The 25,231-nt window shown below is 39.6% G+C and overlaps 1 protein-coding gene across 5 annotated transcripts in view; it reads left to right on the plus strand.

Moving 5' to 3' along the window:
- The window catches only part of Ano4 (anoctamin 4), a 191,340-nt gene that overhangs the window by 51,520 nt on the left and 114,589 nt on the right, over positions 1-25,231 (plus strand). For 3 of the 5 annotated variants that reach the window (XM_058574231.1, XM_058574230.1, XM_046429758.2), the window contains 3 exons: positions 9,481-9,581; positions 12,849-12,893; positions 24,805-24,936. In XM_058574231.1, coding sequence (XP_058430214.1) covers positions 9,481-9,581; positions 12,849-12,893; positions 24,805-24,936 — 278 coding nt within the window. Of the gene's footprint in view, positions 1-9,480; positions 9,582-12,751; positions 12,894-24,804; positions 24,937-25,231 lie in introns of those variants that run through there. The other 2 variants (XM_046429760.2, XM_058574232.1) reach the window with 2 other exon arrangements.

Genomic DNA, 25,231 nt, shown 5'->3' on the forward strand with positions numbered 1-25,231 from the left:
GTCTCACAGATAACAGTGGACTATATAATTACAGCATTAAATAATTAGTACGTGACATGTATTAGTTTTATATCACTGCAGAAGAGATCACCTCAAACTTAGAATCATCAGCATATTTGTGCTCCCCTAGTTTCTGGGGGTCAGAAATCTGGGTACAGCTCAGCTTGATTCTTCTGAGGCTGCCCTCCAGGAGTCAGCCAGTTTGTTCTCCTTTCCAGAGCTTAAGGTCCTCTCCCACAGTTATGTAGTTCCTGTGGTTGTAGGAGTGGAGGCCCCACTTTCTTGGCTCTCAGCGGGAGATTCTTCTTGTCTTCTAGCTGCTGCTCAAAACTCCCTGTCCTCACAGGGCCTCTTATAATATGACAGCTTCTTGCTTTCAAACCAGTCGGAGAATCCCTCTGATCTCTGGGCTCTCTTTTAAGGACTCATCTGATCAGTTCAAGGCAATCCAGGATAATCGGTTTTGATGAATTCAGTCAACTGAGTAGTATCCTAATTACAGTAGTGATAACCTTCATATTCATAGATTCCACCCACACTCCAGCACCCAGGGGCTTATTCAGTATTTCTATGTGTGGGGGTTCTCTTAGAAGTCCATGCCTCACAACCTGAGACTTAAAGGAGTGTGAATTTATCTGGAAGAGAACCAGCATGTAAGAAGACTCTGAGACAATTCGGGGCTTGGAAATTTGGAAAGAAGAAGAAAGAAACCAGTGTGTCTGGGGCCCAGAGAGATAGGGAAAATGGCATGAGATAAGGGAGTTGCCAGAGAATGCACTGGCTATGTTACTAGTTTTCCAGAGAGCCACTGGGAACCAGCTCACAATGCATTTTTAAAGATATCTCTGACATCAATGAGAATACATAGGCAAGGATGAAAAGAGAGAGCCCAGCTATGATTATGTTACAATATTCAAGGAGACAGCTGATGGGGACTTGGAGGATGGTGGCAGCAGATAGAGAAGTAGGCAGAGTCAAAATAAATGTAAAAAGTAGGATAAATAAGGCTTGGTGATTAATTTGATGTAGCGTAAGGAAAAAACAAGTCAAGTATGACTTTGGCCCCTGAGCCTTTGGGTGGAAGATTCTACCATTTCCTGAATTTGAGAGGAGCCTTTGAGAGGAGCCATTGGAAGGAGCAGCTTTGCCAAGAAGTGGATCCATTTGGGACATATTCAGTCTGTACCAGTGAAACAACCAAGGACTTAGGTAGGCTATGACAACCTGGAACTTGGAAGAGCAGTCTAAGACAAAGATAAGAATTTTGGGAGACATCGGATTATTATAGGTGACGTCTCAAATCTTTGGGAAGGGATGAGATCTTCTAGGGAGAACAGGTAAAATTATATTAGAGCCTGGATGGGGTCCTTGGGGCGGCCATTTCATAGATCTATTTCCAGTGACTGATGCTAATATCATCTTAAAGGAATAAATATTATGACCATTTAGGACAGTACAATACTTCAGAGGCTTCTCACCACAACACATTAGAGGTGTGTGTGTGTGTGTGTGTGTGTGTGTGAGTGAGTGAGAGAGAGAGAGAGAGAGAGAGAGAGAGAGAGAGAGAGAGAGATGGGGGGAGACGGGGGAGGGAGTGCTACAGAGAGAAAATTGGAAGATTGCTTGGAATCAGCTACAGAGTTTGTTTTTTGGGTTTTTTTTTTTTTTGTAACAAACTCTGATGTATCTCCAAGAGAATCAAGAATAACAGAAAAGAAAAGGAAAGGGAAAAATAAAGCCTTTTGGGAAACATTTGTCTTCATTTTTCAGAGAAAACTGAAGCTCAGAAAAGTGCAAGTCATTTGCCCAGTGACACACAGCTGGTAAGATAGTAGCACCCTGAGAGGAGTGGAAATTGCTTAGTGATTTCTTCCAGATCTTCAATCCTCCAGGAAAGTACATTTCTCCAAGTTTTACAGACTAGATTCCATATACATCAGTAAATCATAGCATCACCTATGGTTACCAGAATGTCCAACAAGCATTCTGTAACTGGGGGGAGAAGGGCACAGTCTCACTTATTAGACTTATTACCATACTACTGTACCAGCTTCAGAACAACCTGGCAAGGTAGGTATTTCCCCCCACTTAACACATGTAGAAACTGAGCCTCAGGAATTGCAGTGTACCCAGAAATACCTGGTAGTGAGTGGGAGGACCAGACTTGAAGATTGCATTTACCACTGGCCTTAAATTTCTTATAGGATGTTTAGAGGGGACTGTATATGCTCTGCTTTGAATTTCAATATGTCACCAAACATTTCTCCAAAGAATAAAATGCCAATGGAATCAAGTAGTTGAGCAAAATGTGAAAATGCAAAATTCAGGTGAGCCTCAGCTTTCCTCTTGTGGAGGACCAACTTTGAAGCCAAGTGCATTGATAAGAATCTGGACTCCATTCCTTATTCACTTTGTGACCTCAGCCAAAGCACCACACTTCTGTGTGCATTAGTTCCTCATCTGTGATAGCTTAGGATAAGAATAGTGCCTGCCTCATAGGTAGTGTGAAGATGAAATGATTTAATATATGTAAAAGCTCTAAAGCACTAATGCACAGTAGCACCGCGTGGCTTCTCCTGCTTTTACCACTTCTCTTTGCTCATTTCACTGTGATTTTTGTCATCCAAGAGGCTTGTTTGAGTTCCCAGTTGGAAGTTAATATCTCCTCTTCACCCCAGATTTTGAAGGTTTTGCTTTGTTCTTATAATAGCAGAGTTGTGAGAAAGTGATATCCAGGTGGTTATCTTAGGGGATACAGACCAGAGATGCAAGTGCCTACCTGTATTTTTCCCTTTATGCTCAATGAATTAAAACACCAAGCATATTTATGCCTCGGGGCCTTTGCCTTTACTTTTCTCTTATCCTAGAATGTTCTCTCCCTATGTGATGAGACAGCCTTCTTCTAATTTCTGTTCAAATATCACCTTATCAAAAGGCCTATCCACACCACTCTATCTGCAGTGCCATCTCCTCCCCACTAGTACTATTTCCTTACCCTCTCTGTTCTTCAAAGCACACCATCAGAAATATTTTATGTCTGTTGACAGCCTGTCACCCCAACAGAGCTTGAGTTCTGTGACAGCAGGGGTTTGGTCTGCTTTGTTCAAAGCTGGATTCCCAGCACCCAGAACAGCCCCTGGCACATTGTAGGCTCTCACTAAGGTTTGTGGGATTGATGAATGGACAAATGAGTGAATGCTACCTTACAACTTGTATGACAGGACACATGGTCATCTGCGAAGACCACTGTGATTTCCAGTTGTTTTGCCACCTGCATAAGCTTGGTACAGGCTGAATGGTTTCAGCCCCTCCACCTGCCACCTAATTTCCAGGGAAACCATCCAGTTTCCAGGGAAAACAACCTGTACATCATTCTAAACACTGGATTTTTTTTCTCATCTTTCTCACTTGGTCAATCCCAAGTTCCTTCAAAATCTACCTCCAATAAACCTCAAATTTATTCATTTCTCCTCTTCTTTCTGCATCCACTGTTTCCTGTCACCATCTTGTCTCACCTGACCTACTGAGATAACTTTCTTATTCATATTTTCACTCCTGTATTCCCTCTGAATCATTCTCCACAAAATAGTCAGCATACACTTCAAAAACAAATGATCCCTTCCATTCATGATTTTCTGTGAGACTTAGAAAATAAAATATTCTCTGCCTCATGATTCCTGGACTGGCAAGGTCTGTTCCCAACCCTCCTCTCTAGCCACCTCTCAGGTAGCTCTCACTATACAATGTCCTGACTCCTTGGCCTTTTAGGTCCTGGTACAGTCTCTGAGCCTTTGTCTTTGCTGTCCCTTCTGTTTGGAATGCTTTTCACTTGGCTCCTCCCATGGCTAATACCATCTTGAATCTTTGTCTTTAGAGAGCAACAGCCAGTCTGAAGCAAGGGCTCTCAAATGTAATTTTAAGCCATACATTCATGTGTCGCTTAATGTTTATCTCTTGCTCTCTAGATTGTAAATTCTGTTTACCGTGGTATATTCAGTACCTAACAGAATCCCCGATGCATTGTAGTAAGCTAATGAATGTTTTGAGTGCTATTGAATGGATACAGGAAACTGTCATACAAGAACCTGTTAGGAAACCCTGAGAATCCTGAAGGGACTAGTGTAAGGAATTGGGGATTTACTCTCAGGGTTTCTTCTAGTTGAGGCTTGTTGCTGAAGACTAGTAAACCATTCCGATATTGGTTCCCTATTTTCCACCTTCCCAGGTTGTAAGTTGGATGAGTAAGAATGTTGTGCTCTTCCCATCACATATGCATGGTGTGGTCTCACTTGGAGATAATGAGAACAAACATATTTTTAGATGTTCTACCTTACCTATGTTGTGCCATTTAATACCATTCAGCCAAATAGGTGTTGCTATCATTTCTCATTTTACAATTGAATACACTGAGGCATAGAGGGGTCAAATGGCTTATGAAGATCACAGAGGTTAACAAGAATATGAACTTGTATATGTGCTTTCAAACCTCAGAATTGGCATCTTAAATGGCGCCCGTACTACAGCTTCCCAGCTGGCTCTGTACCAATACTTTCTTCCACATAATCCCAACCAGCCCTTTAAATACCACTTGTATTCCAGCCACACTTACTTTGTATCTCTGCCCCAGACTGCTGCAGACTCATTTATTAAACTACTGCATGATATCTTCTCATTGACATTTTTAACATTTTCAAAACTGGGTTCATGATCGGCCTCCTTACCTCCATTCCCAAACTCAGTCTCCCTCAATTTCCTGTTCTCAATGTATGGTTACACACACACACACACACACACATACTATATATATATTAATTGGTTGGATTTGCTTATTGTGTGCCATTTTTTTCTCTCTTTTCAAATTATTGTCTTATCTAACTGTTCTTTATGAAATTGTTACATATCAAGGTGAGGACTGTGATTTATATAACTTTGTATTTCTAGCATCTAGCACATAGAAGGTGTCAATATATTCTTGTTGAATTAAAGAAAGAGGCAATATTTTCTGTTTCAGATAGTTTCCAAGCTATTTGTAAATTTCTCTACTCATTAGTCTATGCATATTTTTTCCAAACTTCACTAAATTGTCATTTTTCTTTTCCAAGGGTTCTAACCTAAAGGACTTTTATTGCAGTATGTTAATGAAATAGCTCTGTGTTTCATAAAAGTGATTTTTATTTCTCTTCACTTTGGCACTTGCACACTTGGATTTATGTGGAAAGGGTTTCTTAACAGCAAGAAAAGACCTATTTAGAAACAGCAGTGTAATCATTTAGCAGTAAAGAAAAAAATGATACATGGGCCATGTAATTAGTAATCATCTGTTTCACATTTATTTTTCAGGGCTGAAGTTCAGACAGTGTGCAGTAACAAGCAATAGGCCATACCTTCTCAGTTCCTCCTTGAAATTTTTAATATGAATAATAAGCTCCACACCTTAAATTTTTCCCACACACATGTAAAAAGGACACCCACACATGTATGAGCATGCATCCATGTGCACATGCACACACATGCACCTGCACACACACACACAAACACACACCTCATGAATCATATCATTCAAAGGAATTCATTTAACCTTTTTTTCTCAAGATTATAAAAATGAATTACTAGCCCCCAATCTAATCCCAGTTTGTGAGTAGCTTAAATTTGCTTTGCACTGCAAGAGTGCCCTGTTTTTGTTGCTTTGTTTTCTAAAATATGAAATTCTCTTAAGATTAGTTTATATAATCTGGTAATGGAACAATTCAGAGAATTTAAGCATTTAAAATGCATGTTTATAGACTTACCTCAGAAGTTATTAGATAAAACTCACAAATCCATCAAAAGATGTGATGTTATGGTTTGGATATAATGTCCCTCAAAGTCATGTGTTTTGAAAGCTTGGTCCCCAGTGCGACAGTGTTCAGAGGTGGACCTTTTGGGAAGTGATTGGAAGTGATTGGGCTCTGACCTCGTGGTAAACTCATCCATTGGTGGATTAATAGATTGATGGCATTATTGGGAGGTAGTAAAACTTCCCAGTAGGTGGGACCTCATTGGAGGAAGGAGGTCACTAGGGGTGTGCTCTGGAAGGAAAGATCTTGTCTGCAGCCTCTTCTCCCTCTGCATTCCAGCTGTCATGAGGTGAGAAGCTTTGCTCCACCAAACCCTTCTGCCATGGTGTTTCTGCTGTGAAGCCGGGTGACTATGCACTGAAACTTGTGAGCCAAAAATATCTCTCTTCCCCCCTCTGAATTGCTTTTCTCAGGTATTTGTCACCGTTGCGAAAAGCTGACTAATGCATGTGGGTGTGGAATCATCTCTGTCTGGGACAAACATTCAGAGTGGCCACGAGCAAGTCATTTATCCTGTCTCTCTCTCCTCCTCTAAGACATCGAAGGAAAGCCTTCCTCACAACTTTGGGAATAAAGCAAGGCAACATGTGAAAGTGCTTTGACAATTACAAAGCACTATAAATAAGTAAAATGATGGCATAATTTTTGTCATTATTATTGAATAAGGCAAATGAAGTTCTTTATGTGAGGCTGAATAAATAAAAATAAAGTGTGCTTTTATGCAGAAAATAGGGGATCCCACGTTAGAATTTTAGTTGACACAGTATGTGTTCAAGATAATGAACTTGGCTTTTCCATACATAGAAATGTGACATTTAAAATGTCCCTTAAGTGGAATATTTTAATGTATTCTCTTTAATGTTTTCATACATTCTTGGAGAATGTCCAAAATGATAATTTTTTTCCACTACAATGTTTATTTTCTGTAGAACTAGCAGTCACAGTAAATCCATGGAGAGATTATACTCTAAGAAATATATTCTGCTGTATATCCAGGTTTGTTGTATTTTTTTTCAATCAGATTTTCAGTCAATCACATTCCTATGTTTTGTCTTCTTTTGTTACACAATTTTATTCTTTCAAAGCAAGATGAAAAAAAACTTAAAGGAAACCTAGTGTGTTAGTCAGCTTTATGTGGCTATGACAAAATATCTGAGATAATCAGCTTTAAAGGAGGAAGGGTTTATTTTGGTGCATGGTTTCAGCCCATGGTAGGTTGATTCCATTGCTTTTGAGCTTATGATGAGGCAGCACATCATGAGGGGAAGCAAGTGGTAGGGCAAAGCTGCTCCATGACAGCCAGAAAGCAAAAGAGAGATAGGAAGGGGCCAGCATCTCAGAGATCCCTTCAAGAACACAATGACCTAACTTTATCCCAATAGGCCACATGCCTTAAGGGTTCCATCGCCTCCCAACTTTGTCAAATGTTAGGGACAAAAACTTCAACACATGAGCTTCTAAGGACCATTCCAGATCCAAATTCTAGACCTAGGTGAATTTAAAGAATTCCACCACCTTGATTAAAATTTCCAATTGAATAAGCCACAAAACCAACTCTTTTTGTTATTTAATGTAAAAAATTGGGGGGAAATATATTTCTATTTATTCTTCCTTTTGCCTTATAACTTTGAAAATTGTGTATTAGGTATTTTCCAAAGCCAAAATGCTTCTGTTAAGCTAGGCGATCATTGGAGATCACCAAGGCATCAGTGGTGGGGTGTGTGTGTGTGTGTGTGTGTATGTGTGTGTGTGTATTTATATGTTCTTTATGGGCACTGAAGCCTATGAGCTTATTGGTGCCCCCTTGACCACTTAACTTGAAACACCTATGTAAGGAGAATTGAATGTAGTAATTTAATGAACAAAAAGTCAGTTTTATAGAGACAAAGTACTCGGTTCAGTTGTTGCTGGCTTGTCCATTTTTTGAGCAGATGCCTCATTCATCATAACCTGCTATGTTGGCTTCAGTGACAGTCACTTCTGTTTCACAGGACTCAACAGCATTCACCTGGGCCAGGTCTAACTGTTCACATCTTGCTAACCACATTCATGGATTACATACAAATATTGGTATATGTTTCTTCTGTATTAGGCACTGTGCTAGGATTGGAATTACAGACCATTTCTTGTCCTCAAAAGGGACGTACTCAGTACACTACTAAAAAGTAAAAACCTCATTTCAGCTTGAAGCCAGAAAGATTTTAGGCCAATATCAGAGGGTGCCCACTACTACTATGGACATGGGCAGTGGCTTTTCTACCCGTCGGAATTTCGGCATCACACCAGAGTCTCTAACACTGTAGTTGATACCAGTTTGATTTGCATAATATCTTGATTAGCTTGTATAAATTAAGTACTGCACTTATAAACCCAGCAAGAAGAAGATGAATTAAAGTATTAGACATGAATTACAATTGCATATCATCTGCAATTTAAAAAAAAATCCTTGGAATGCAGATTTGCCTCAGTGAGACCACAAAGTTGAACACCTATTTTTGTCACCTGTGCAAAAAGAAAAAAAAAATGACAGTCCTAAATTATAAAAATTTAAGTGACCTGTGGTCTATATGGGAAAGATCTGGAGAAATATGCAGCCATTTTAGTAATCTAAACTGGTTTGGCTCACTGTTGCCTCCTTCTCCTTGCACAATCCACTTCTTCCCCTGGTTGGTGGCACCGAAAAAGAAATTTCCTAATTGGTTTTTCATGTCCCTCCTGCTAGGGGCAGAGACCAAAACCTCTTGGGTGGTTATCAGGGTATAAAGTCCTAGTTTACTTCCCTTTCCAAATTCTGTGTTGAAAAAAAGCCCCAAAGGAGGCAAACGCTTTGGGCAAAAGAGCACAGTCCCTTGCAAAAGCTTTGCCTAATCCAGCTCCAACCCAGATTGAAATCACACGTCTCACTGGTCCCTCCATCTCCACCTCCACTAACTTGACTTTCACTTGGATGATTGAGAGTTTTTCTCCTCTTGTTTTCTGTACAACTCCCCCTTATAAGTTATTCTCCATAAAGAAGCCCCAGTGATCTTTGAACACTTTAGAAACTCCCTGAGTTCTGAAAATAAAGCCCAGTGGCCTAAGAAGTGCTGCCTGCTCTGTTTCTGCTCACTCTTCCAGCCCCTTCTCTACCTACCTCGTGCACCGCAGCCATTCTTCTTTCTTTTCTGCCCCTTGGACACTCTGAGCAATTCCCCGGCTCACTCCCTCAGCACCCAGAACGTGTGTCCCACATTCCTTTAGGTCTCAGCTCACAGGTCACCTCCACAGAGAGGCCTTTCCTTGACCCCTTGTCCAAAGTGCTCTCCTCCCTATAACTCTTCCTCCCTGTCCTTTATCTTCAGAACCCCCATCTTTATCTGAATTTTTCTTTTAAACTTGACTTTTCCCATCGTCTTTTCTAATACTTTTTGTAGAATATAAATGCCTTCTGTCTGTCTCTCTTGTTCACAGCTGGGCCTCCAGTACCTGACACAGTGGGATATTTGTTGAATGAATGTATGCACATTTAAGGGGCTAACTCAAAGCTGAAGAATGCCCCAAATCATAAACTCCATTCAAGTTCATGTGTTCTGAGTTCTGACTCAATTTAAACTGTGGGAGATTTGGATATGCGTTTCAATTTAGATTCTTTTTTCTATTTCAGTCCTCTCTAATAAATAGTGACATTATCTTTGTGAAGTTGCATGCCCCATGGGAAGTTCTTGGAAGATATGCAGAACAAATGAATGTAAGGATGCCTTTCAGGTAGGTGTAAATGTATTTCCCCCCACTCCTGCTGCTGCACTGTACACCTAATATTCTCTTCTCTCAGAACAAATAAAACTGAAGTGCAGACTAGAAAGTTATTCAAGGAGAAAATCCTTCAAATGTTTAGGAAATACAAATCAGTTTTCATGGCCAGTAATGATTTCATGGCTTTTGGTGACAATTTCTGGATAATTCAGTCCCTGGCAGGTGGATATTTCAAGTGCCTGTGATTAAAAAAGAGCATTTTCCAAGAGGAATTTTCATTTTAAAAGTGCTACTTCTGGGAGTCCTATGAATTGCTGCTTTAAACAGCCAGACTCTAGGCACATGCTCCTTACTGACTAGTCCCTTCCAGAAAAACATTAAAATCTGCTTCCAGATAAACAAGGTCAAGGAATTTCATGAAAATGTGATCTATTTTTTTTAAAATAGCCTACTTTTAAATTTAAGACATCATAAATACTGTGCAAACACAAGTGTGAATATTTGTTCCAAGGGAAATAGAATATACTCTATGTGGATTGCGGAGGTATTTGAGAGGATTATTTACCTTCATCTCACAGTGAATATCATTACTTTCCCTAAGGATTAAGAAAAAATTGATTTTAATTTGCTAGATGGAAGTAAAATAAGATATTAAACCTGAAATTTTAAATGCCAAGATATGTGTGTACTAGTGAGGGGATTCAAAATGGAATCTTCTAAACAGAGCAATTTAGTACCAAGGACAGTTCCAAAGTTGAATTAAGTACTTTGGGTTGCGTTTTGTCAGTAAGTCCAAGTCATGTACAGGAATTAGGCAAACTGTAAGAGTTTTACAAATAACTCTTAATGGACCATGGAAAGTTATGGAGACAAAGAATCAGTTACACTCACAGAGACAGAGAGAAACTAGACATGTTGAGAGAAGGAAAATTTCCATTCATAGGCCTGTAATGTATCTCCCAGATGCATCTTATTCTCATTGTTTATTAGTCTTTATGTCCTAATATCAAGTAAGAATAAAGACTGGGACTAGCATCTGTTTTCCTGGAGGCAAAATTTTCAAAATAGATAAATATAGTTTTGATCTTATGATTTATTTTTCTATTTAAAGTGTTAAAAAGGAAATCTTTACACTCAAATTTTTTTAAAAAATCATACATGCACTGAGAAAAAAATTAAAAACTACTATACTAAAATAATTAAATCCAGTTATTTATCAATGGTATCACAACTATCTAATATGGATTAATGCCATATTAGCTGAAGAGCCAAAAAGGAAAGAAACTGCCACAAAATAAACTTACAGAAATTGAAATGCCTTCCTCAGTCTAAATTTCACAAGTCCTTCTGCCAAACACTCCTGAAATGAAGAACGTTAAAAAAAAAAAACCAGAAAACTTGAGCAATGTTTGTGCAAAGCAACCCTTAGTACCTGTAAGGATTCACATCTGAAAGAACTGGCTCATCATAGGAACAATTTCTGCATGCCCGTTAGGTAGCAGAAAAGTGCCACCTCTAAGCAGCATGAATACCTTTCTGAAACAGCATTAAGAGAATATTATCCAAGCAAACAAACTGAAAATGAATGCAAATAATAATTTTCTTTTAGATGTCGGGATTCCTGAAGAAAAACAATGTTAGAAAAAAAATATTGTTAATGTGTGTGGCACTAATTGGCCTCATTAACATTGATGTGATTTTACTTAAGCAAAGGTTCATTTGTTACAATCTAATGCATTTAAAATTTCTGCTGTTATCTTGTCCATGGTTTCAAATATGTAACTCTAGCCAAAGGAGATAATTGCATTTCCAAAGGAGGAATTTTCCTGCTGTATTTCAATAAAATATAAAAACATCAATTTGACATAATTTCAGTGTCCCAGAGAATTTTATTTGTTTTTATTATTTTCTGAGGACTATAATTCTGAATCTCAGGTTGGATATTTTACCCAACAATGTTTAAAAAGAAATTGAAGAATTGGCTTCTTAGGGGAAATTGCCAATAATACCTGTCTATGGATATAGCTTAAAAATGTTAATAAACTTTATTTTTAGGGCACTTACAGGTTTACAGTATATTGAGCAAACAATGTAGAACATACCCATATACACCTCCTCACCTCACAATTTCCTTATAATCATCTTACATTAGTGTAGTATATTTGTTACAATTAATAGACCAATGCTGATTCCTAATTATTAACTGAAGTCCATAGTTTGTTTAAGGTTCACTCATTTGTTACAGTTCTTTGGGTTTTGATACATTCATACCACCATGTAGCTCCCATTACAATATAACAAGGCAAACAATGTCCTAAAAATCTCCTGAACTTCATCTGTTCCTTCCTTCATCCTTGGCCCAAACCCGTGGCAACCACTGATCTTTTTATTGTCCCTATAGTTATTGTCACAACTATGACAAATGTTTTATAACATATAAATTTCCCCTCTTCCAAAATTGAAAAAGCTCAGTAATAGTTCAGAATACATATAAGCCACAACAGTTTCATTACTACTTTATCAATTGAAGCCTGAAATATTGAAAAGAAATTTCATTTTAATAATACATCTAACACATATATATTCTTCCCTCCAACCACAATGATTGTTTTTAAGATTTAAAAAATGTAAATATACAGCAACATAAGAGAGCCTTACTAAATCTGATTTTTAAAATTGTTTTTATAGAATCTCTTGGTTTTATCTGCTCAGTTCACCTTTAACAAGAGCCAGGGGTCAGTCAGAATGCCCCAGGTGGTTATTTTCAAGTGTGTGTTGATTCTGATAAATTAATGTCCTTCTCGTACTGGTTGTGAAATATATATTTCTCATATTACCCAAATCTAAGTCATGAGTAAAGTGTTCTGTAAACTTAAAAGCTGTACCAACATGGATTTAATACAATAGTGTGCCCATTAAATTATGTATCCATCTCTGTGTTTCCCCAGAAAAAAAGCTGATCTCAGCCAAATCTGTGCAAATACCGTCTGTTCCAAATCATCTCTGTGCACATGTTTTGTAGGGAAAAGGCAACCATAAAATAATTATAGTTATAAGGAAAGGGAGAAGGAGCAATGAAAATGCCTCTTAAGATTTCATAACTCAAAAAAGCATGCCCCATGTTCCTACTACATTTCTCACTGTTAATCTCTTTTTAGTTTTTTCTTCTTCACCTCTTACAGGCTTCTATCTTCAATCTCCTTTCCTTCCTTGCTAGTTCAAACTGTAACTGACGATGGGTTTTCTTCTCGACTGGCTTCATTTTTGCTGTTCTTCCAGGAGAAAAATCTATTACCTGCCCCGTCGGTACAAGTTCATGAGCAGGTTAGTAGCATGTTCTGTCACGATGGGTGTTTGTCTGCTGGCCTGTGTACTCCAACAATGACAAGGAGCTACAAACCTAGAAAGATGTCACATGGGAATATACTGCCATGCATGGTCCAAAAGCAGCTGTTTTGAGTTAGACACTCCCTCCACACATACAAAGATGACAATATCCCCCTCTCAGAGGCTTCTCCATGACCCCTTCACACTTGAGAGGATGCAGTTCATCCCTAGGTGTGTTGTGCTGCTTTTTAAGCCCATTTTGTTGGACAAATTGCAAAAAATCCCAGTTATTTAGAGCATCTTTGGCCTGGAAGTTTTTTATTTTTTGTATTTTGTTTTCATATAAATCCCTCCCTCCCAGAAAGCTTCAAGTATAGATAGTCACCTTTTTACAAAGCTAATGACTGCTCCCCCTGCCCTCCGAATGGGTGAGGTCCTTCCCTGTTACTAACATTGTATTAATAAAATATGCAAATGTATAACCTTACTTGGGAACTTGGGAGCTCTTCTAACCTTCTATATTGGAAAGAGAGAGAGAGAGAGAGAGAGAGAGAGAGAGAGAACATGAACTGAATGAAGATTTAATTTATGGTACTTTGTATCCTTCTCAAGTTTGTTTTTCCTTGTTTTATGAGAGGCCAAGGAAAAAGGGAACAATATTGTCCCTGAATTGGATTTCATGGTGATCATTGGTAAATCTAATTTAAAAATTCTTAATTGCCCTTATATTTCCATTCACCCTGAGTTGAATTGATGATTAAATCAGGGATTCATAGAGTTTCTCTGAAAATCCTATGGTTAGTTCAGTTCTGTGAGATCTAGGATTCAGGTTCACTCCATTCATATGCTATGCAGAGTGGTAAGTAAAAGAGTATTTGATGTGGTTTTGTGGGTTTTCTCCAGGGCACATGTACTCAATGTGGTATGGTGTGAGAATTAACATTTTTTAAAAAAAAACTCAAATGTTGTAGTTTCTCAAAATTTTCCTATGCAACAATCTTATTAGCAGTTCTTCTTTCATTAGGCAGTAGACATGCATTTGTATTTACCACAATTCAGATTAGTGCCTTTTCATGTAATGATATTCTGTACAGCCTGGTACAAAGTTCTCAAACTTCAACTGGCATCAGTATCACCTGGAAGGCTATTAAAACACAGATTTTGAGCCCCCAGCCCACCCCAAGTTCCTGATTCTGTAGGTCTGTGGTGGGACCAAAGAATTTTTCTAACAGGTTCCTAGCTGAGGCTAATGCTGTTGATCCTGAACCATGTTTTGAAAACCTCTGATCCACATGACACATTGATCTGTACATTCCCATTAAATTAAGGGTTTGACTAACTGTAGATGGTGGGAATGAAAACCCAAATCAAATAACACCTGGAAGAAACACAAGGTGAACAGAAGTTCCTCCCAACCCTGAGAGCACAATGGAAATATCAAGTCCATGCAGATATTGTTTCAGTCTGTTGATGAAATCTATTCCAAATTCTGAAAGGAATGGAGGGTGGGCCTTACCCTTGTCCAAGTGCACCAAGTAACCTTTACTCAGTAGAGTCAGTATGTGTGGGACAGATCACCTCCTCTGGGATCATAAAACCTACATTAGCACTGTATGGCCTTGGGCAAGTTACTTCACATCTCTGAGCCTGTTTCCACACTTATAAAATGAAGATACTAATTTCTACCCTATAGGGTTAATATGAGGTTTGATGCCCAGCATATAGTAGTTGTTCAAAAATGGTATCTATTAGTGATTATTATTTAGAATATTCATAAGAATGATCTTGTGTCTTTACATACCTCCTATTCCCTTTCTGCTTCTGAATTATTATCCATCTAAGCTGTTTCTCCTTTCTTCTCTCCTGTGACTAGTCTACTAACTCTCTGGAAATTTCTGATTTTATGTGCCACATGGTCATTTGTATTCCATTTATATTCCATATACTCTCCATTTATATTTTCTATACAGGCTCCACTATTTGCACAGTCATACAGTTTAAACCTCAGGGTCACTCTAGATGTTCTACCCCCACCCCTCACTCAATCAGCCTCTCAGGTTCTGTATATGCTCCCCCATGAAAACTTCTCAAATCCACTCATCACCCTTCATTCCCACTACCATTGCCTATTTCACATTGATTTATCTTCCTGCTTCTGTTCTGACCCTCTTCCAAACTGCAGTCATCTTCCTCAAGTAGCAAATCTGATCTAATCTCATGGTGGTTGCTCTACAGTAATGAAAATAAACTGAAAAGACTTACTTAAACACAGCACTTGATAAATTGCCTTCACCCATATTTACCTTCCCAACACTCTTAACTACTCATAGCTTCCAAAGACATTATGCTTACTGGGGTTTACATATCTTTGCTTATATGGTGCTTCTTGGTAGCCCTTTCCCAACTTGTTCACTAAAGTAGCATCTACTCTGTCCTCAAAACTCTGTCTATGCATTTGGGATTTTTTGACCAGGGTATATAATGCCTCTTTTCTGTTGTCCCATTGGCACCCAATGTCCCCATCACCACCTTGTGCTGTACTCTGTGATGTGGAATCCATCTCCCCATTTAGACGGTTTTTAAAGGCAAGGATGGCCATTCAATTCTATATTTTCTGTACCTCAGATGTAGTAGGTGGGATGAATGAATTCATGAATCTCCATATACATGCATGAGAAACGGAGTAGAGAAAAAGGAAATCATAAAAGAAGCATAGAAAAACTACATCTGCCTAAAGTGTCAGATACACTTAGAACAGAAACATTTGCCTAAACAATGAAAGAGGGATGAATAGAAAATGAGTGCTTGAAAGAAAATGGTAATAATAAGAAACAGATTCTTGAAGTTTAATGGAATGTCAATGTCTTCAAGCCCAGTCACTCATCAGTCCATGTTTGAACAGCTCTGGAGATGGGGATTCCCCTAGCCATCCATGAGCAGTTCTGACAGTCAGAAAGTTCTTCCTTAAAGGAAGCCACAATTTTTCTCTCTGTAGCTTTTCTTCTCTTTGATCATAGTTCTGTCAAAACTGGAGACAAAAATTAATCTACAGAGCAAAAAATGCAAAAGATGTGAGATTGTAACATTATAGGAAAAAGATTTTAGCACTTAGCCAGCATTGAAACATTGAAAGTTGGGAAGAAAGAGGTTTTCACAGTTAAGTGATTATGAAAATTTTCTTGAAGGTAACATAAGAATGGAAATCCATCAGAAATGGAGGTGTGGTGAGGAAGATGGTGGTTTTTCTTTTAGTAATTCTGCATTATAACTCACAGAAGGTCTTTGATGTGCTGGTGTCCTGGAAGCCTTTGGAACTGATGGCAAAGTAGTCAAAGCAAGAAGAATCTAATTTGGAAATCAGTGGCATAGAAGTCATGACCTTAGCCCGAGGAGGGTATGGAATTTCCTGGTAAAGGATATAAAGAATGAAGAAGACTAATAGCAATTCCTTGGCAAGACTATGTTAAGGGAACCAGAGGAGAGAGGAGGTTGAGAAAGAACAATTTGAGAATAGAAGGAGAACAAAGAATGAGCAGTATCAAAGGCACTAGGAATGAGGTTCCATAAGGAAGTGCAGTCTTCAGCTTCTGAATGATGAGAGCTGAGAATCTGCTAGGGATATTTAGAAAATGTTGATTATCTCCATGATAGCTGTCTCCATAGAGGTTGTTCTCATTGTGCGTCAGGATTATAAGAGGACTTTTAAAAACATATCACTGGATCCATATCCAGAATTTATGATTCAATAGATTTAAAGTATAGGTTGATAATTTTGCATTTCTATCAAAATCCCAACTGATGCAGATGTCGCTGGTCCAGGACCACAATTTGCAAACCATGACCTTAGAGTGGAAGGTATGGGAAACCTCTTTACAGCTGATAGGGAAAGAAGGAGGACCTGATTCATCAGAGGCAGTGAGGGTTCATTACAACTTAATAAGTTTTATGATAGAAGAAGAAATAGAGGACATGATTTGGAATAGGAACCAAGAGGAGGGAAGCAGAGTAGACCATGAGCACATGATCATTCACTCTCCACGTGTGCAGAGGAGACGTCTTGTATGAATGAAAACTTGGGAAGTCCTTGTTTTCAGAGCTAGAAGAATAGCTTACTAAACCTGATCTTTAGCCTGAGAAAGTAGATGCTCATTCAAGTGCATAAATCACAATTGTGGGAGAATTCAGGCATTGGAGGGCACTGGAAGACTGTGTGACAAATAAAGGAAAACCACATCCCAACAACGGTAATATGACATGTTGATCTAGAATGGCCTCTTAAACAGGCTCCATTGCTTGCCATATAGCACTAAGTTATGAACCCCACTGAACTGATGTGACTTTCTGAAGCCCAAAGTCTTGTGTAAATTTTAAAATGTAGTTAAGTAGAAAATTTTTGCTTCAATTTTAAATCTAGGCTTTGTCCCAGAACTGACTGACTGAGATGATAAAGAGGATCTGTCCCTTTTTGCTAGCTCTGGTATTCCAAGTTGAAGGGCACATCTCTGACTCTGATCTTGATACCACCCCAGTAATGAAAGACTTGACATCTAGCATTCTCAATCTCTCCCATCATGCCAAATATGGATATTTAATTTTAGCTTTTAATTTCATCTATGTTAAATTATATTTAATTTTATAGTTCCATAAAAGCATCCCTGAAACAAATCTATCTACTTTAAAGATAAGATAAATTAATTAAAAATTCTGAAGTTTCTAAACAGGCAGAGAAATAAAATGTCGTCTTCTTCTTCTTCTTTTTATTTTTCCAGTATCTTCATTTCAAAATGTCACCTGACTTCCCAAAGCACACTCAAATATTTCAGACTTGTATTTTTGGAATAAAAATTCTTCTTATCCATCTAGTTCATCTATTAAATAATGCTTTGGATCTTGTCTTTGCGATGCTTATAGGCATTATAAATTAACTATCCAATAAAGAAGGAGGATTTATCATCCTCCTTCTGCCTTTTTTTCCCACCACAAAATAGTACAAATATAGTCCGTAGAAGATGTGATTATAGAGCAAAATCTGATTACTGTGGGTGGTTTACCACTAAAGTCTCATTTCTACTCCCTGCTTTCCCCTCCGCCCACCACTGCCAGACTTCTATCCTTTATGATACTTGACAGAGTGAATGCCAGGCCCTATTGCATTGTAAATTCAGTGCATCACAATCACAGCAGGTGAGCATACAAGCAAAATGACAAAATGGCTTGTATTTTTCCATTCCCATTTTTTTAAAAAAAATTAATATATGTAAGTTGTTCCAAGTCTTTGGACTCTTGCAAGGTATTTGAGCTATGCCCCAAATTATAGTCCTGTGGCCTAAAAGAATCATATTAACTTGCAAAGATCTCTAACTCCTATCCAGGGAGAAGCTATAAATGTGGTGAACTTTGCTCTAAGAAAAAAAAAAAAAAGAAAGAAAGAAATTCAAGCCTTCTGTTTTCTGTTGCTGCCTCCATTAAACACACACACAACAACAACAACAACAACAACAACAATAACATCAAAATTTTATCTGTAGTTTCTCTCTAGACATACCATTTCTGAAAATGTTATTTGTTAGAAAAATGAGACTAATCTGGTCTGGGGAAAAATAGGTGTATGTATTCATTTATTTTGGTACCAAGGATTGAATGAATACAGGGGTGCCTAACCACTGAACCACATCCCCAGCCCTGTTTTATTTGTTTATTTTGAGAAAGGGCCTAAGTTGCTTAGGACCTCACTAAATTGCTGAGGCTGGCTTTCAACTTGCGATCCTCCTGCCTCAGCCTCCAACCAGCTGGGTTTACAGGCATATGCCACCATGCCTGGCAATGTGTATTTTAAACATGTCTTTAAAGTACACATGTTTCCTTTCATTCAATATGATCAAGTTTCCTTTTTTGGTACAGTGGATTGAACCCAGGGGACCTTATCTACTTAGCCACACCCCCACCCCCAGCTCTTTTTTATATTTTATTTTTAGATAGGATCTCACTAAGTTGCTTAGGGTCTTGCTAAATTGCTGAGGCTGGCTTTGAACTTGATCCTCTTGCCTCAGCCTCCCAAGCTGCTAGTATTACAAGTGTGTGCCACCACGCCCAACCGTGATCAAGTTTTCATGAGGACAAACTCCACCTTGGATTTTAGAGTTCAAGGGAAACGACTCTTTTCATCTTCCTCAGGGTACATCTGCAGTATCTGAGTGGGGACTCTGCATATGGAGTCTTTGCATATAATTTATAAAGGTCCACTGACAGGTCAGCATGTTAGGAAGAAGGCCCTGTGCATAGGGCCTTTTTTCTAATCATCACCACTCATAAGGTGGGTACGATTATCTTCCCTTTACAGCTGAGAAAACCAGGTCAAAAGGGTTAAGCAGAAGCTTCCTAAGATGCACCTTGGGAAGCCAGGCAAGCCTACCCATGTGCTAGCACTGCATTGGCAGGCCTCTCCAGCTGCTTTTCCAAGAACCTCACCAGCCATGAACCAGCATTGAAAGAGGTACCCAAGCTCAGTCTCAGTACAACCTTCTATGTAAAAGTCCAGATATTAACCTGACAAGTCAAGGCCAGAAATGCCCAAGTGGACAGTTCATCCTCTCTTTATTGATTTGCCTGTGCAGTCTATAAGAGGGTTTTTGCTCAGTAAATGGAAATGGAATAAATGTATCCAACCAAAATCAATGTGAAATCATTAATCCAATGTGTTCTCTTTTCTTTTCTCTGTCCATGGAGACTTGAGGAAGTTAAATTTCACTCTAACACTAAAGAGACAAACGGGATGATTTCCGATTAGTTTGGTTCCCAGCTTTAACCCATCAGAGTAAATTTCAGGTTTGCCCATTTAGGGATGTTTATTAGAAGCAGCATGATATCAACGACCTCAGTATACAAGGGATAATCGTAGCTTTTGAATTTCTGTTAGGAAGAGAATTCTACATAAAAGTTTTCTGTCATTATCATCATCATTTTTTTTTCATCCAGGAAACCACTACTTCATTGAGCCCTTTATACATCTAAGGCCTTGTACAAATACTTGCTATTAATTGTTTTGTTTAGTCCCCACTCTTCCTAATGTGATGGGCTCTATCAGCTCAGAGAGGTTTAGTTACTGGCCCAACCTCTCATGCTTCACAAGCTGTACAACTGGGCTGTGAACCTGCTCCCAGCTGACTCCAGAACCCACTGCTGTATATGGAAAGTTTTCCATTCACTGTTGTTTCTTTAAAATGATACAACCAAAATCCTGCCCAAGTCACCAACAGCAAGTAATATGGAGAGAGCATATTATTGATCATCAATTTAGAGATGATGGCACTAAGGCTTGTCCCAGGTCACACTCGTGTACAGTGGTGGAATTGAGAATCCAGCTTGAGCCTCTTGCTTCCCAGCCCAGTGGCTCTTGCATGGTGTGTTTCTCCTTTGCATGGTTGAAGGAGATCCTCAGCAATGTCAGTCCTCAGCAATGTCTCAGTGTGGCAGTTTGGAAACGGAAATGTGTTTGTGAAGAGCAGCCCAGGGCAGCATCACATATCTTGTCCCTACCACAGAGAAAAAGACTCCCATTCTCAGAGTCCCCTACCTGCGAGGTGGGAATAGCAGCCTGTGGAATGGCAGCCTTGGTACCTCCAGAGCCCAGCTCACCATGGCCAGGCCTCAAGGCGAGGGTCAGACCAAGACTATTATTAAGAGGTGTATCAGTGTCCATTGCTGTCCTAACACATTACCACAAATTTAGCTGCCTACAACAACACAAACTTATTATCACAGTTCTGTAATTCAGAAGTCCTGTGGAGGAGGGCTCAGCTGATTTCTCTGTTCAGGGTTTCCCCAAGCCTACACCAGGGTATTAGGCAATCTGAGCTCTTGTTTGGAAACTTATTTGGAAGAGAATCTGCTTCCAGGCTCATTCAGGTGGCTGACACAATTCTAGTTTGCACAATTATAGGACTAAAGTCTGTTCCTTTGCCGGCTGTTGCCTGAAAGACACTCTCAGCTTCCAGAGACTACCTGCATTCTCAAGCTGTGAAACTTTTCATCTTCTAAGATAGCCATGGCATATCAAATCCTTCTTATGCCTTGATATTCTCTGACCTCTCCTTCCTCCACATGTAACCTGCCTCCCACAAGAGAATAATCTCTGCTTTGAAAGGACTGATGTGGTTAAACTGGATCCAGGATGTTCTTTCTACCGTAGTCTGGAAACTTGTTTATATCTTCAAAGTCCCTTGTGCCATGTAACCTAACATATTCACAAGTTCTGGGGATTAGAGTGTGGGCATCCTTGGAGAGCAATCCTGCCAACCTCAAGAAATTAACTTCTGAACATGTTTGAGTGTTTGTTTCCATTATTGTGAAAAACACAGAGCATCAGCAGGCAAGTGGGATGAAGCCTGGAGGGTCCACGCTTTGTACCGCCTTTGTTCAGGCTCCCCAGGGATGGCCAGTCCATCTCCACCACCCTGCAAGCCCAGCTAGTATCTTGGGAGTTTTGTTTTTAAGATGTTCTTTTGCATGTCTTTATTCCACTATCATGTTTTTTTAAAATCCAGTTCTTTAGCTTTCTATCACTTTCCCCTTTGTTCTCTGTGGTCCTCGAGAGATCACTAGTAATGCTTGATATCCGCCTCACAGTTTCTCCAAAGCATTTCACACACACCATCTTTTATGAGCCCCTTAACCGTCCTGGAGGATCAGTAAGATGGTGATGATAATGATGACTATTGTTACTGTCAGCCTACTTTATAACCCTGGAAAACAAGGCTCAGAAAGGTGAATGACATTGCTAATAAGCAATAGAAGCAGATTTTAGGTACCTGATGGCAAAGCCCATCTGTCTTCTACCATGCCAGTCAATCTCCCTTTGCTCCTTTCTCACTTCCTGTTACCCTTATGTTCCAATTAATTAATCATTTTCATTACCCTGTTCTACTCTCTCTTCGCCATCTCCACATTTCATTTAAATTGTGGTGCCACAGCTGGCTGCTAAAAGCTGCCATTTCATTCCCATGGAGTATTTATGCTTGATTTTTTTTACAGCTTTGTTTGTTTTTATCCACACTGAGCACTGTACCCAGCTGCATTGAATTCATAGTCATTGCATGCAGAGCCCAGATTCTGCAAAATGTAATCCGATTAGTGCTGCATACTGGAGATGTGTGGGAGGTAAAGCTCTATTATGGAAAACCTTTGGGCCAATGTCCTCTTTCTCGAATCAGTTTTAAGGCAATCAGATGGGGAAAAAAAGGCAAGGCACTATGGGGAAGACCACCAGCTTAGTGTAGGAAGTCTAATTTATGAGTCCATTTAAGGACTAAATCATTGAGCTTGGGCAGGCAATAGAGGCTGGCAAAGCACAATTAACTGAATTGAAAGCAAAAAGAAATGTTAAGAGGCAAGCCAGTTGCTCAAATCCTTACTTTTAAAATAAAAAAAAAAAAGAATAAGAAAAATCTTGATCATCATAGCCAGATACTGTTCTGAAGACTTTAGGTGTACATTAATCAGTTCATCATCACAGCTCTATGAACTGGGTATCATAATCATGCCCATTTGGCTCATGGGAAAAGTTGAGGCTCAGCAAAGTGAGGTGAATTGCCCAAAGTTGCACTGCTCACATTCATTCACAGAGCCAGGATTTGAATCTAGGCACTTCAGCCCCAGAATTGATGTTCTCAATCACTGCATCATGCTGCTACTCTGAAGCCCATCATCTCGCTATAGTTTAAGTATCTTAAAAGAGATGATTAAGGTCAGGGTAGGACAAAGAGGATGAAGGATGGAGGAGATGGAGATTTTTTTTTCCTTTGTGGGGGTGGGGGTGGAGCTTTGGACCCTTTTAATCTACTATATTTTTTGGCTGTATGACCCTGGGTAGAATCTTTACTTCTTTGTATGTTGGGGAGAAGATATGGGAAGAATTCCTTTCGGGGTCTGAGGCAGCTGTGAGATTCTTTCCAGCTGGGACATTCAGGGATTCTGAGAAAGGACCACTATAGTAAGGCAGAGTTAGAGTCACAATGAGGCTGGACTAATGCTGAGGATAAATGAGGTGGTAAGAGGAATTACCATTATTTTTGTGTGTCAGCTTGACTGGGCTAAGGAATGCCCTGATAGCTGGTACCACATTATTTAGGTATGTGTCTGTGAGGGTGTTTCCAGAGGAATTAGCATTAGAATCCATAGACTGAGTAAAGAAGTTGACTATCACGGATGCAAGTGGGCACCATCCAGTTCATCAAGATCCAGGATGGAACCAAAAGATGGAGGAAGTGAAAATGTGCTGTCCGCTGGAACTTGAACATCCATTGTCCTGCCCTCTGGCATCAGCACTTACACCATTGGATTAAGATTAATGCAGGCCAAGAAATCCCATGACTTGTGGTCTGCAAAGAGAAGGCCTAGGAAATCTCATGGTATGAGTCCCAGTTTAAGTCTGAAGGCTCTCTGTGCACCAAAGTTGGAGGGCCAAAGGAAATGAATCCAAAAGTTAAAGTAGAGAGCAAATTGCCCTTCCTTTGCCTTTTGGTTCGATTTGGGCCCTCAACATATTGGATAACGTCAGTCTTCACTGGTGATGGCCAGCTTCTCAATCTACCAAGTCTACCAATTCAAAAGATAATCTCTTCTGGGAACATATTCATAGACACACCTAGAGTAATTTAGTTTTACCAGCTATCTAGGCATCCCTTAGCCCAATCAAATGTACACATAAAATTAGCCAACGCAGTCACTGAATGTGATAAGTTACCATGAAACATTTTCAATTTGAAAAAAAAAAAGAAACATGACTGAACTGTATATGTTTTCAGTTTATAGAGTCATTAAAATATTTTCTTCTCCAGAGGAATTTGTTTCCTCTAGATCCCTTAAATATCCTCGTTATCAATTGTGTAGTGATCCCTAAGATCAAGTCCAAAATCTACATTTTGGTTCTGGCTTTATTCACTGGCTAGATAATGTACGCTGGATAATCTTCCTCTCAGTGGTCCCGTTTGTGATGAGTAATGTGAAACTGGTACCTAATATAGATGGTGTTTAATCTGGGGGAAGGGGAAGGCAATGGTGTTTTAAAATCTGGCATTTTTTTTTTTTTGTTCCTTCTATTGGTTTACCATGAACAATGATTGAGAACTTGCCATTTGGAAGCCAGAAGTGTTTATCAGTGGAATTCAGTAGGACTAAGGGAACAGGGACATAGTTGGGGAGAAAAATGTGGCTTAAAAACCATGTTTGCAGCACAGTTGTTTCTTTGGCACCATTGTATGCACTGGTCAGAGAGACACCTTGTGACATGATACCCCAGGATCATGCGAACCCTGAAATCAGCTAGAAAAGGGAATGAAAGCTGACTGACAGGTGTGCTATGTGCTGAGAGGCAGCACAGAGATGGTGTGAGAGACAGGAAGCAAACCACAGCACCAGGCTCTGTGTCCACAACTCAATCCACTGGGATGTGCCGTCCATCACTTGTCCCCCAGAGAAAGTTCATAGCTAGAGCTCTTCTCTGACATCAGAGGTTTTCCAAACATCTAACAAATCTCTAGCACCTACAAAATATAGGAAGTTCAGGTCTCTGCTGATTTACTTAGGGACGATTGGCTTCCTTTCTAGAGCCTTCCATCCTTTTGATAGCTACTTGAACATTTATTGGCCTGTGGGTGGACATGGAGCTCATGGCTGCTATTTCAAAGGTGATAAAATGGAGGCTCTTCTGTGAAATGGAAACCACACTGGGCTTCCAGCTCTCCTCTGCCCCATCTCTGAAGTAGGGCTGCCATGAGTGCAGTGAGTGCCAGGAGTGTGTGTGTGTGTGTGTGTGTCACCATGATGGCTCTGTGGAGATGTCTCCCCTGTGTTTCGGGCTGATGCTGACTAACATGCTGTCCCCTTTGGTCCTGCCTTCCATGTACCACAGGATCGATAAACAGATAAGCAGGTTTCGGAGATGGTTACCTAAGAAGCCAATGAGGCTGGACAAGGAGACACTGCCCGACCTGGAGGAGAACGACTGCTACACTGCCCCTTTCAGCCAGCAAAGGATCCATCAGTGAGTGTTTTGTGTTAAAACCCCCAAATTACTAAGGAGGTGCAGCTGTGGCAGAGCCTACCTTCGTAGAAGGAGCAGCATAGTGTCCATCTCCCCTAAAAAATGTCGCATTTATATCTCTTTTATATCAGCCAGGGGAAGCTGATGGCTATAACAGAAATCCCCACATCTCAGTGGCTTAAAATGTTACGGTGCTCTTTGTAGGTTTGGTCTTCTCCTTGGTGATCAGGAGACCCAGGCTCTGTCTGTCTTATGTTTTTCTGCCAATTTCCTGTGCTCGGAGGGTCCCAAAGGC

This window comes from Marmota monax, unplaced genomic scaffold (genome assembly GCF_021218885.2).
Source record: "Marmota monax isolate L192 unplaced genomic scaffold, Marmota_monax_Labrador192_F-V1.1 WCK01_AAM20220418_F8-fsc00051, whole genome shotgun sequence".
NCBI lineage: Eukaryota > Metazoa > Chordata > Mammalia > Rodentia > Sciuridae > Marmota > Marmota monax.